Source organism: Carassius carassius, chromosome 24 (genome assembly GCF_963082965.1).
Source record: "Carassius carassius chromosome 24, fCarCar2.1, whole genome shotgun sequence".
NCBI lineage: Eukaryota > Metazoa > Chordata > Actinopteri > Cypriniformes > Cyprinidae > Carassius > Carassius carassius.
In genome coordinates this window covers 3352890-3367901 of record NC_081778.1, presented here as the reverse complement: position 1 = coordinate 3367901, position 15012 = coordinate 3352890, and the positions used below count along the sequence as shown (strand labels likewise).

The window sequence follows — 15012 nt, the reverse complement described above, 5'->3', positions numbered from 1 at the left end:
TATATTTTTATAATTGTATTTTTTATTACAGTCTTTGAATCTGACACTTGAGCATCACAAAGAGTGGCACAGCATCCTTCTTACAGTAGCTGCCAGGATTGAAAATTCAGTGCTGGATGCTTTTCCCTGTTACCTTAGCAACCCTTTTATCTCTCAATAGCAGATTGTTTTTCTGTTGAAGCATTCAATCGAGAGCGAAGCAGGCTCTCTTTCACACCAAATGATACAAACAGAGCATTCACTCCTTTACTGTAAGGTCACTGAAGTTCAGTCATATCTTCATCCCCAAAGGCTCTGGCATATGTTTTAAAAATCTGTCTGTGGTGAAACTGCATCTGATGATTAGATTACTGTTGTTTCACATCAAACTGAAGGCGTCTGTTTCTTTCAGATAATAGTACAAACTAAATTTGCGAACCTTTGTGTCTACATTGTTGAATTTGTCAACTAAAACAAAAAATATATATTTAAAAATGGCTGATATAAATTAAAATATAGAAAACTTAAACTTAATTTTAGTTAGAATCCAAAGCAACACTTTTTAGCAAAAAAACAAAAAATGTAACAAATTTAGCTTTGTCTACTGAAGTAGTATCCTATTAAAATAATTAAAACTGAAACTGAAAATATAAAAACTAAATTGAAATAAAATATACAAAAACAGAACAAAATTACTAAAACTTTAACTTAAAAATAAAAACAAATTCAATAATATCAACCTTATATAAAAGCTAATATAAATGACAAACATAAACTGTAATAAAAAAATGAATAGCAATTTTAAAAAAGAGAAATCACTTGTAGTTTTCTGCTGGGACATTATCCAGTAATTTTATGGGCATTTATATTAATCCTGAAACAAAAACAACCAAAAATAAAAAGAAAAAATAGAAAAATAAAATTTTGCCCAGCATAATTTCCTCTGCTTAATAAAAAAAGGAAACAGTATAAGCACTAAGTCAAGAGTAAAGATAATCGTTCATTTTATTGGTGATGTTTGCTGAGGTAACACTTTTCTGTTGCCTAGTGTTAGAAGTAGTAGTTTAAATTATTAAAAGAAACCCCATATACTGCATACTGAACAATAACTTAATAAAGAAGCAACATGCATACATTCTACAGATGTGGTTGGATCTCAATGTTATGAAGATCTCTTAATCAGGAACTGGTTATAATTATGTGAAATGTCCATTTCCCTGATCCCATTTCCTCATTGCAGTCTCCTCTCGTGCCCCAGGCATCTGTGTGATTCTCTCTCTGATGAATGATGCTCAGTGGCGCCTCGGGCTCAGAACAATGAAGTCAACATCTGAGATTAAATCTCCCTCTCTCATTTCCTTCACTTTCCTCTCCTATTTGTCCTGTTTAGCTGTGTGTTTGTAGTGACAGATCACCATTATCATCCTCTGTAACCCCATCTCATGAGAAAACACAAGTGTTTTACGAGGTGCTGATTTCGTATGAATTTGCACGATTTGTTCTGATTTGTACAGAAACGGACATTTTTTTTAAAACAATCAAGGATTAAGGTAATCGTACATGAAGCCTGATAAAATGCTACACTCACACATGGCTCACAAAGCATGCCACACTTGCAGGGAGCTCAGAAAACAAGAGCTTGGAGACATCATGCATCATAAGGCTTCTCACTACATTTCGTTGTGGTCCCAAAACCCCAAATGTTTTTTTAGCCCAATTACTAACACGTTTGGTTCTAAAAGCAGCCATTTGCATTTTCATAATGCTGAATTTTTTACTTTAAATGCTCCATTATTTGAATATTATTAAATTGTTTTTCATTTCTATGTGTGCACTTTCCTATATGTCCTTATCTTTCTATTCTAGTTTAACATGTTTGCAGCAGGCACGTGCACACATAGACATGAAAGGGGGCTTGAGCGCCTGCCCTTTTTATTCCTGGAGAGAAAGTGCCCTTTTTTCTGGGATGCTTTTTTTTTTTTTTTTTGAAAAAAAATAATATATATTTCTGTTTGCACACTGCTTCACTGTCAAACAAATATATTTATTGAAATATAGTATCTAAATATCAGGTCAGGAGTTCTGAAGCGCTCCCTCTCCCTCTATTGTTAAACCCGATTGTATTGCTTCCGCTAAAGAAAATAGTCCGCTCCGAGTCCATAGCAACGCTCTGTTTTTCATGGCAACGGTCTGTTATACTCCGCACAATTCTACATTGGAATTCAACCAAGCCATGTAATAAAATAAGTTAATAAAATAAGCATATATCACCACCAGGTGATATGCTTTAGTTATTTTGTTTATCCTATTTACCTGCATTTCCCTGTCAATTAGATGCAAATGTGCGCATTTTAACTAGTTGACGCCTAATTTGCATACAGAACGTCCCCAGTTATTGACTGACATCAAGAGTCTTTCCCCCTGAAATTTAGAAATCTAAATTGGTGAATTTAGAAGAAATCTACAGATGCAAACAGATGGAGGATACACTCTAAAAAATGTAATAAATCTGAGTAACTGCATCTAATAAATAAAACTGAGTACAAATAAGTTAGCATTAAACTTTAAAAATAACAATATTTATAAATTAACTATTTAAGTAATTTAACTTGTTTTATTTCCTCGAAACCTTTATAAAATAGTATTCCATACCACCACAAATACATACATGACATTGGCTTTTATTGAATTTTTACTCAATTATTTTGGTAAGTTTAATTTTAAAGTGTTATGTATTCTGATAACACCAAAATAATTAAAACGATGAAGTGCCTTGTGCAAAAATAAACAAATTATTAGTAAAACACGCCCCTCTGTTTGATGCAGTTATTTAGGTTATTCTAAATATGAAGAGTTCAGATGAAAAATCCTCTAAGTGCCATCTGAAATTTCCTTCAATAATGATCATTTTTATCAAGCTTGTATGTTTATGTTCACTTATTTCACATCACTGGCAATGAAAATTACCTATTAATTGTCATTTAAGTTAAATTACTGAACTTAAATACGAGCTTGAAAAAAAAAAGCTCATAAGAAAATTTCAGATGGCACTTAGAGGCTTTTGCATCTGAACTCTTCATATATACTTGAAACTAGTAGCATAGAAAATGTTTTCAAAATGTTTCCTTTGCTGCTCTATAAACCTAGTGAATACTAAGGAGACCATGGTTTCTGTGAACTGATTATTTTGTAGACATCTTTTGAAAATGAAACAATTGCGTGAGTTTGAGGAAGATAAAAATAATTAACTTTTTAAATTTTTTTTAAAAAAATTTTTTTTAAAAGGAAGTCAGAGTTGCGTTAATATATATATATATATACTTTTTTGTTTAAAAAAAAAAAAAACTTATTATGAGAAGTGCCCTTTATTTCACTTAAGCCCCTGCCACTCAAAATGTCTGTGCACGTCCCTGGTTTGCAGTACACAAATCAAGTAAATTGGGACACTTTTTGGCATGGAAATGACTGGGGGGAAAATCAACCTGAAATTCACCCATTAATCTGCAAGCAATCAAACTTTCTAATATATTATCAAAACTTACGATACACTTACAAGCATATTTTGTTCACAAGTGTTAATTTTGACAGGGATTTTTGATTTAGTCTTAGTCTTTATCTTGAGACGAAAATGCTTAATAGTCTTAGTCACATTTTTGTCATATGAGTCTTATATAGTTTTAAAAGTCATTGCATTTTTGTCAACTTTTAATCATTGCTTTTAGTCAAGCTGCAGTTACCAACATTTATTTTGGTAGTTATTTTATGATAATTTTGAAACGGATTAAATTTGGAAAAACTTGAATAAATGATGACAATTTTAATTTTTGGGTGAAATATCCCTTTAACAGTAGTGAAACGTGAGCAACTTATAAAAATTATAGTTGTTCATATATATAATATATTTAATATATATATAATTTATAATTTTTGGAAAAGCAGAATAAAAAGAGATACAAATGTAAAAAAAATCAGATACAGTAGGTTTACTTAAAATATTTATTTAACATCTTTTGTTGGTTAACATTAATGACACGGATAGGTAGGAACGCTATCCCTTTAAGACGGAATAATAAAAATAACCATATTTAAAGCATAAATCTAAAATCAAAGTCTAAATCTAATCACTTTAATCTGGCTTGTGCTCACTGTTGTACATGGAAGCAGTTCCAGGGGAATGACGTATGAGGTCAGCTTTGGGCATGCGCCGCTCAGAAGTGACGCACACGGAAACACAGCTTTTTATTTCACTTCTTTTGGACTGATGCACTGCAACACCTGCTGAGTGCCATTAAACAGCTTGAAAGAACTCCGACTGGATTCATCTGAAAGAAGAAAGTCATATACACCTAGGATGCCTTGAGGGTGTGTAATTTATGGGCTAATTTTAATTTTTGGGTAAACTAACCATTTAAAAGGTAAGTTCACCCAAAGATGAAAATTCTGTCGTCATGTACTTACCCTCAAGTTATTTCAAAGTTATTTCTTCTGTTGAACACAAAAGAAGATTTTTTGAAGGATGTTGGTAACCAAACAGCTGCTGTTAGCCATTGATGTCCATGAAAAAAAAATACTATAAAAATCAATGGCTGTCAGCAACATTACTAGCAGAAATGCAGCCTGAGTCTATATGGAAAGTAAAGGGTAGTTCTGTAAAACATTTTCTATCAAAGCCCTAAGATTTTCTGATCATCCAAAACAAAATATGAAAGAATTATAAAAACATGGCCCTCCTCAATGCAGTCTCCAAACAGGAGATTGTCCTGTGATTGTGTGATCTGTGTTTTTGATGTTTCCCATCACAGTTCCTGTGGATTATCATGCTGACAGCTCCTTCAGTCCCCTGTGTGTGCATCAGTCTCATCTCTCTGCCCTTTCCTGCTTCTCATTAATTCATATTTCTAATTAGCATCCTGATCATTTGGCTGCCTCCAAGATGTGGTAAAGAGCTGGTGCACACAAGGGGATGATCATGTGTCCCAAGACTCCTGTGATGTTGACTCAGCTTCCCGATTCTAGCCATTTTATTCAGGCAACACTATCAAGAAAGGTCAGGTGTGTCATTTTTTCAGTGAAGATCATTTCTCATATCCCATTTTAAAGTCAACATGAAATTGTGTTGGCAACCAATTTCCATAATGTGACTTATTTTCCAAATGAATATTCAACATAACATGATGTAAGGTGGGACTTGATGTGGCAAATTGAATATATTGAATATATTTGTGATGTCAGACAGAAGATAATATAAAAGATTACAAAGGCAACACACACCAGTAAATCAAGCACAATAAGACCAAGTGTAAAAGTAAATGTGACTTTCACAACAGAACTCTGTTCACAACAAATCTCCGTCAACCAATGGCATTAGTTTATGTCAGGGTTCATCTGTGTTTGTTTTGGTTTTGAATGGTTGGCACATGTTTGCTCTGTGACCTAGAAGAACTGAACCTTTTAACATGGATGTCATGAAAACTGATACTTCAGTACCAAGTTGGAAGCAACATTTAAAAATCCTGATGGTACAGTAGTTGTTTTTCTACAATAGAGTAAGTACTGATGGTATTGTAGTGAGGCAATGATTCTTCCGGAACTGATGGGGGCAGTACTTACACCTAGAAATGTTTAAGTCGGTCCTAAAAGTGTAAAGAAGAGAATGCCTATAAGCAAACGGAAGAACTACGCGTTAAGGTCTGCCCTGACTCGTTAGCCAGAAAGGTGCTAAGAGTAGAATCCGGAAGTACTTGACATTCGAGGCCGATGACCACCAAGTTATTATTGATGCTCTTGTGCCAGTATGCAATGAAACCACACAGTACAAATCAAGGGAGGTAACACCTCAAATCTGGCGAAGCACCAAATGACAGGCACCCCAATCTTTTAAATGAATTCAAGGTGAATTTCAAGTCATATAAGCATCATATACAAACTGTAAAACTTCTGGATTTTTTGCCTGAAACAGGCCCTATATGTTATCACTTTGTTTGAGGCAATTAGCATTGTTGCTGGGACAATGTTATGCTCCATAGAGTGTTTGTGATGGCCAGTAATTCGTCAGTGATGCAATGTTTGATACCAAAAATCTCTTCAGTCAAAGAATCCTTATTCTGGATAAAATAAGGGATGATGATGGTGATTGGAGGTGGAGCCCATGTGCCAAAAGGATCAGAGGATTCAAGCCAAGACAGGCCATCTACGAAGTGGTCTGTGAAATGATCTAAGATGTCTCATTTCGAGTATCCAAGGAGAAAAGAAAGGCTGTAATGCAACAGCTATTCCACAAGTACTCCAGGCCTTTCCACAAGTGACTGTTTAAATGGAGAGTTTCTGGTATACAGCAAAATGCCAGAACTCAGTACTGAGGAGGATCCAATCTCCTGGTGGAAATCTAATGGGAGCACATTATCTCTGCAATCAGAAGTTTGCCCGAATGTGACTTTGCATTGCTGCATCAAGTTGTGCTTCTGAAAGCGTATTCAGTACTTCATGGATGATTGTCAAGACTGACCCAAGACAACAGATTTGTTGGTGTGCTTTTCCAGAATCTTGAACTGGTCAAGAAAAAGTTCAAGAAGACATGTGATGACATTCTTGTTTGATTCCAGCATCTACAAAAATGTTAGCACATCAGCCATACTAGTATTCTGTCTTATTTCTGGTTTTGTGGACACCACTACAATTTGAGTTGGACATTTCATTCAGTTCCTTGACTTCTCTTGTGCTTTTCTTATATTAAGACTATATACAAGATCCTGACTTAGTAGTTGGAGTCTATTTGGTGGATTACATACTAAGCTATATATGTTTACCTTTTAATTTACGTTTTCAAGTCTTGATACTGCAATGTCTGTCAGTAATTTTAATTCTAAGCACAGCATTGTGCTATGCACCACTGGTTATCAAGAAGCCATGACTTAAAATGACAGGGTACTGCAACAGTTAAGCTGTGCCTTAAAAAGTTGACTGCATTGCACATGTTTTTAATAATGCTAAACTATTTCATTTTATTTATTATTTGAAGGCCAAATGTCAATTATGTTGTATTTTGTAATGTTAAAAGGAGGCAATGTTTAAGTATTGTTTTTTGTTTTTGTTTTTTACCATGGTATCGACTGGGGTGTTGAGTATTGTGTATATTTGGTGTTATCAGTCCCACACTATTAAATTTTTGGTAAAGTGACATCCCTAGTCCTTAAAGAGGCACACACGAATTTCCAGACCTTTGCAATCACATCCCTTAAGATGACAACTGCCTGTGTGGTTTTCCAGACAAGCCTCAACATGGAAACAAGATTTCACTTGCCCAGAAACAAGCCTCTAGGGACTTTAATAGGGTATGTGGAGTGGGTACTCCTTCACAAGCTGCGAGAATGAGAAGGATATCAAAAGTGCCAGTCACAGCTACCACCATCCCAGCGAATGCAAAACCAGAGCTCACCACAAATGGAGAGCCTAAACCTACTATGATGAATGAGCCAGAGAAGACAAATGAGCCTCCCAGAGAGTCTGACCAGGTGTGTGAGCCGGCAACACTGTGTGCTCCAGTGGGCATGCTCGTGGAGTTTGAGGGCATGGAGTGGAGCCAAGCCCACACTCCCGCTGCTGTTTATTTGGAAGAGGATGTTTCCCTGTGTCTCCTGTCTCCACTGGTACCTCCAAGCTCTGGACTCCACATTGACCTTCCGACCCTTCAGCTTATCCTTGGCTAAACACATTACCTCGTCTCCACCGGAGTCCTCTGGGCTTTCTTGTCCCTTGTCCATTGACCTGCCCCTACATTGGTCTTCCAATCCTCTGGCTGTGCCTTGTCCCTCCATCCCTTCAGCTCCAACTTGTTCCTCTGTCCCACTGGCATCGCCCTGTCCTGTCTTCACATCGGTCCTGCGAGTCTGTGGCTCCACCTTGGCCCTCTCAGGTCATTCGGTTTCACCTTGGGTCTCTTGTCTTCTCAGCTTCGCCTGGGTCCTTACCTCCATTGGCTCTGTCACTGCCAGTCGTCCCTGTGTTCACATGTGAAGTCACCTCCTCTCTCAACTCCACCTTGGGTCTGCGTCCTGGATCTTATGATGGGGATTCCACAATGGCCTGTGTTCGGCCAGATGAGATGTGGCTCATCTGTCTTCGTTTTCGTTTTGAATGGTTGGCATGTTTCTTCTGTGACCTAGTTTCATATAGTTTTCTTGGTTACTCATTGTTTAATTTGCATACCTGCTGTTCTTTCTTTGATTAATTTAGTCTGTTTAAGTCCTGCGTTTATTCTTATACTTGGGAAATCTTCTTTGGTTAATTTCTTCAGTTCAGTCTGTCAAGATCAGATGCAAGTAAAAACATGAACATATTAGAGAGCTGCTTCATATTCGTAATTTAAGCTGTAACTTTGACTTAAAGCAATCCTGAAACTTTTCATGTTGAATACTGTAAAGCTGCTTGCTTTAAAAAAATGATTGTAGAAAGTGCAATATTAATAAATGTGACCAGACTATTTTGACAGAAGTGGTGAACTGCAGACCTGCCTTAAACATATCCACATCTCTATAATCACATGCTGTCTTAACTGCTGTTTTCTCACTACTGTCATCTTTGTTGTGTGTTTATTTTATTATTGAGAGGAAAAGATTCATTTGAGTGGCGTTGGGATGTTCGATAATAGTACGCTAATCAAAGAACGACAAAAAGCATGGTCGTAAGTATATCAGGGCTTTAAGTAATAAACTTTGGTTTAGGTTACTCCGTATTAATTTTATTATTACAGTTAAAACTGTATTACAGCAGACACAACACAGTGGCAGAACTCAGTGGACAGTGGAACAATCAGTCTTTAGTGGGAATGAGGAAATGCAAGACCAGGAATCAATGAAACATCTAAAGCCTAATCTACACAGGAATTAGAACTGGCAGGGGAAAACAATTGGTAGCCAATACCTAATTACAGTAACTCAGGTGTAAGTGTGTGTGTGTGTGTGTGTGTGTGTGTGTGTGTGTGTGTGTGTGTGTGTGTGTGTGTGTGTGTGTGTTTTGAAAGTGAAAAGGGGGGTTCTTCAAATACGTCTCTCTCTTTTTCCTGATTTTAAAAAGAAAAGAAATATTCTGAATCTTTCATAAATTCTGCTTTGACAAAGGAGGCTTTTATCTTGGTCCCATTAGCATTTTTGGCACTGGAGCAATTTACATTTTTATAGCATAATTAATGAACAAGTCATTTACATTTGTCCTCTGTTCACTGCCATATTGTGTGAAGCATATTTTATTTTAGGGTCCAGTATTTGGGAATTTGAACGGTGTGTGAAGGAAAAGGAAAGGTAAGGTGAGAGGATGAATAATCTGTTCTGCTTTTAAATCCGGTGCAGGGCAGACGTTCTTCTTTCAGGTGCAAATGGAAGGTAATATGTATGATGCATTAGTTGGCTCTCGCTTCAAACGGGAGGTGGTATTCAAGCACTAATTAAGCCATTTAAACATCGACTAAAGACAACTATTGACAGATGTTTGATATATTATCATTAAATAAAATGTACTTTAGTACCTTATGTTTTTTTTGTTGTTGTTGATAAGCATAATTGTAAAGAAACTGCCTGAAAAGTTCATTGTATTAAAGAACTAGTTCACCCTTCCAAAAAAAAAACATATATATATATATATATATATATATATATATATATATATATATATATATATTCAAAATTTAATCACCCTCAGGCCATCCAAGATGCAGATGAGTTTGTTTCTTCATCAGATTTGGAGAAATGTAGCACTGCATCAGTGTCTCAGCAATAGATGCTCTGCAGTGAATGGGTGCCGTCAGAATGAGAGTCCAAACATCTGATAAAAACAACACAATAATCCACAAATAATCCACATGACTCTAATCTATTAATGATTGACTTGTAATGCTTTATCTGTGCATATTTCTACTTATTCAGACAACAACTTTTTATTAGTATTAGTATTTTAGCCAGAAGCAACGGTTTTGAGTTAAAACGTCTTGATGGATTTGTTTCTTACAAACAAGCACGTTTTGTCTTCTCCAGACATTAACTGATGGACTGGAGTGCTGTGGATTACTTGTTGATTATTGTGATGTTTTTATCAGCTGTTTGGACTCTCATTCTGACGGCACCCATTCACTGCGGAGCATCCAATTGGTCACCAAATGATGTATTGCTAAATGTTTCCAAATCTGTTCCCATGAAGAAATAAACTCATCTACATCTTGGAAAGTCTGATGGTGAGAACATTTTCAGCAAATTTTCATTTTTGGGTGAACTATTCCTTTAAAATGAATCACATCTTCTGAACTTCAAAGGGTTTATTTTTATTCCTCATATGACAGGTCCATAAATATATATTAATATTTGGTTAGATGTACCCTCAGGACACAGGTGAGTCTAAAGCAGATGTCACATTTTTATTGTTTTTTTTTCTCTAAAAGAAAAGTCTTAAATTATCATGATACGATGTGATGTAACAAACATAGCATTTTGTTTTCATGTGATATGAAAACCATTAAACAGTAAATTATATTACAGAGAGAATCTGTAGACAATACACCATTGATATTTTTATGATGTTGACCTTTTCTGACCCCTCCAGTAAGGGTATGGTGTCACACTATATGTAAAATTTCAGAATGAAATTCACCATTAAAATAAAACTGTAAAAAAAAAACTTCTTACCTAAAAGATATGACAAAAATAAGATGATGTTGGCATCATTTTAAACAAATAATAACAAGCACTAAGAATTATCAAGTGTTGGAAACCAAAGTGCAGACCACTGCTACACTTCTGGCATTCAGACTCTATAGTTACTGATATATGGAAGTTCCACGTGTGACAACTTGCCCCAGTCTCTCCAATGCATGAGATACATCTTCTGTGTGTGAAATGATCTTCATGAGCCCACATTATCACACTTTCATATGAAGACTCAGCTGAGAATCCTCCTACCCCTATCGACGAGGACATCTCAGCACGCCAGCAGCTGAGGCGGTGAGGGGAAAGGAGCACAAGTCTGCTTCACAGACAGACAGTCACTCACTGAAGTGAAGCGGTGGCGCGCGGTCCCCTCGCTCTCCGCGCGCGCACAGGCAGAAGCAGCACGTCCACGGAAGCGCACAGGACACACGCGTAACTGATGGAGCAGATAGACGACGGAGTGCTCAGCAGCTGCGACGGAATAAAGAGCGAGTGCGAGACCACCATGAGTCTGGAGGACCCGCGCGCTCTGCCATGCTGAGCCTCTCCCTCGCGCTCCTGCTGGCTCTGACCGCTGCCGCCCGCTGCGCCCACAGCTGGAGCGACGAGGACCTGCTGCTGCCGCCCATCAACTCCTCCGGGAGACTCCTGGCCAGCCTTGAGGTGGATGTGGGCTACTCCAAGAGATCCGTGGAGGAGCCCGAAGCCTCCTCGCAGTGCAACGTGAGCGTGGAGAGGCTCCCCACCAAACTCGTGGCGCGCTGGGACAGCAACTTCGGCTTCCAGTGCGACGTGCTCATGTACACCACCAACAGCCACGGCAAGGCGTTCTTCTCCGCCGCCTTCAACCGGGCGATCTCGCCGGTCTACATCGAGCACCTGGGCGTCACGGGCGGCCAGCAGGAGTTCAGACTGTGCGTGGGTTGCGGGCTGTCCCGGTACCGGAGATTCAGACGGGGCAGGTCAGAGGGTCAGCAGACGGGCGACTCGGTGGACTTCTGCTGCGTGGACTTCGCCCTGGACGAGCTGAAGGGGGACCGGAGCTGGAGGCTCAACCGCAAACCCATCGAGTCCACTCTGGTGGCGTGCTTCATGACTCTAGTCATCATCATATGGAGCGTCGCTGCCCTCATATGGCCAGTTCCCATTATCGCGGGATTTCTGCCCAATGGGATGGAGCAGAGACGGCAGAGGTAATAGAACAGTACAGGATCGAGTTCAAATGAGCTTCTAATGAAGGAATCCTACACTAGCTGACCTTTGACCTGCCAAACATCACACGCTTATGCGCTTCGTGAACTATTCTCGTGTTTGAAATTGCTGTTATAGCTACATCTCCTGACGGATTGAGGTATTTTATTAGATTTCATTTGTTTTTATAAACTGATTTGAACAGAAATGCATTATATGTGATATTCAGATGTTTGTAATGTTTTTATCTTACCATTTCTAGTGTTTATTTAAAAATAGGGAGTATGTCTCAGGACAAAAAGCTCTTTTGTAATGTGCGTGAAGACATTTTGAGGCTAGCTGGTTGGTACACTAACACGAAAACACGCAGGAACATTCCAGTGTTTCTCAAGTGTTTGAAGAGAGACTTCATGTGTTTGTATTCGTTTGTAAAGATGAAAGAGATCCGCTCTCTTCCAAATACAGCTCAGAAGACTTATTTCATTTATTGCTTAGACTCGACGTCACAAAAATATGTGCAAAGAAGTGCACGTGCATAACTTTTTCGGGTATTATTAACCCTTCCTCAGTGCCATGTGCTACCAAGCAACGCCTGCGCTCATTGAAACATGTTTTACCGTAATACTCCTAGTATCTTTTAAACAGATACACATCTCAGATCTATAACAAAATACAGCATATACATTTACAAGTCATCCCAAATGATCCATATACAACTATATAAACAAAATATACATATATACCAATAAAGGATCTCATGACTCCAAAAATAGTTCTTTTTTTTGGGGATCTACGCACCTTATGTTTTTTGCCTACTGGATTTTCGGACGAGTGTCTGGCGCTACAACCTTTTTTGTGGATTGTATTTGTTTGTATAAATTAAAAAAACGTGATTAGACATTTCGTTAATGTGGAAAACTCTCAATAGCTTGAGAGACAAACATGAGAGGCAATCCATTTGTAAAAAGTAAACAAATTTGTATAAGGTTTATACTTTATAGACTGTCATAATTGTTATTTGTAGTTGGCCTATCAATAAATGCATCAAATATTCCTTTGTGGAGGTTTTTATTTATTTATTTATTTAGCAGAGCTCAGTATAGTCAGATTCTCTCTCTCTCTCTCTCTTAGAATTTCACAGAAATCCACAATAAAAGCAGAAAGTGGCAAACATTGGGGTCCAAGCAGCACCAATGGCTCATATGGATTGCATGGCTACCTTATATCTGAATTCAGGTTTATTGGGACACTTTTTGCAATTAAAATGACTGGAAAAAGGTGTTCCAATCAACCTTAATTCATGCCGAACTTGCTGAAATTTGGCTACTCCTGATAATTTAATTGTTGATCTGTACAACTGATTTTTCCAAATTTGGTAAGCAAGTGTCCTGAACAGGGCCGGTCCAGGCTCAGTTGGTGCCCTAGACGAGATTTCAGATTTCTGCAAACACAGTCATCAACTTGTGATTTTTACCTCTACATTGATTTTTTTTTCAACTCCTCTTCTTTGCATTGCTTCCTGCCTTGTGCCCTGATAATTTTATTTTTTCCCTCATTTTTTAGAAATAATACTTTAAAAGCACATATATGGTATTATGCATTATGATGATGTATTATTCTCATCATGCAGAAAGTGTTTAAATTAGTCCAACATGACATGTTATCAAATCTTATGATTTTTCGTTGACGTCAATTTTATTTTATTCTAACATTATTTTAATGAGTTTGATGATTGATCAGTACTAAAATTATTTATTTACTTTCCTTACTTTACTAGCTACGTCGCCTACGTGCCAGCCCTGGTCCTGAAGACGAAATTTGATTTTCCTTGATTAAACTGTTACAGAGTTGTGAGAGGTTTTCAGTTGTAGCGCCCCCTATTGACATTTTGTGACGTCATTTGGTGTGCTTCTATAGAATGAGCTGTTGTCTATGCACGTCAAGTTTCATTAAGTTTTGACATTGCATTGAGAGGATATGTAAATCAGACGAAATGGGTTATGCCACAGTGGCTTAAATCCTCGCAATGCTTTGACAAATATCCTTTAATAAGATTTAAAATAAAACATGATTAAATGAAATAATACCAATGGAGGGAGTAGGAATGAATAAAAACAAAGTTTACATAGCCTACATTACATGACATAACAAATGCCCTTGAATCACTACCTCAACTGTAATTATAATTCAACTCTGAACTGCTAGGGTTATTGTCTTGTTGCATGTTGAATTTTAATAAGGTTAAAGGCATTACTTTGCAGTGAATGTATGTTTGCTACCTTTCAAATGCCTTTGCTGTGTATAGATTTTTTCTTGTCCACTGCATTCACTAACATAGTTGGTTACATTTCTTATACAGGACAAAAAAACAGCAATGTATTTCTATGGAGCCAAAAGAGTCTCAATTCACATTCACATATGTCATTCACATATGCACACATAGGATTCATACATGCACACGTATAATTCATAAATACACATACAGGATACACAAATGCGCACAAAATTCACAAATGCACACACAAAATTTAAAAAGCACAGAAGATTCACAAATGCATACAAAATTCAGAAATGCACACAAAATTCAGAAATACACACACAATTCAGAAATGCAAACAACATTTACAAATGCGCTCAAGATTCACAAATGCACAGGACAAGATTCAGAAATGTATTTCTGATGCACACACACATATATCTTGATTTACAAACTGCTTGCGGTCTGTGAACTTCACTGCATTTGTGTGTGAATTTTGAGTCTCCGCCGACTTGGCTCAACACACACAAATGCCTTTTTTTAAACAAGGAATGATCTGCGACCAATCAGATATCTCCCTTGTTTTAGCCAATCACAAGAATGCACCCCACGTGGGGGATTGTTTACTTATAAGCCAATCAGCGAACGACTCACTTTCCTCAGCGAACGATTCACTTTCCTCACGCAGCGAACGACTCACTTTCCTCACGCAGCGAACGATTCACTTTCCTCAGCGAACGATTCACTTTCCTCACGCAGCGAAAGATTCACTTTCCTCACGAGTCGAGAAGGGTCTAGGTGTTTCTCAATGTCAAGGAAGGATCCTCGGAAGCCAGTATTTCGAGGATGCTACGTCATCGACATCCGTCGAAGGACTGTTCCAATGTCGAGGAT

At 37.6% G+C, this 15012-nt stretch overlaps 1 protein-coding gene across 1 annotated transcript; it reads left to right on the top strand.

Moving 5' to 3' along the window:
• The first annotated feature begins 11026 nt into the window (after positions 1-11026).
• LOC132103550 (transmembrane protein 158-like) lies at positions 11027-12914 on the top strand. The gene has a single exon (XM_059508663.1). The coding sequence runs from the start codon at positions 11205-11207 to the stop codon at positions 11865-11867; it is 663 nt and encodes a 220-aa protein (XP_059364646.1). The 5' UTR covers positions 11027-11204; the 3' UTR covers positions 11868-12914.
• The last annotated feature ends 2098 nt before the right edge of the window (positions 12915-15012 follow it).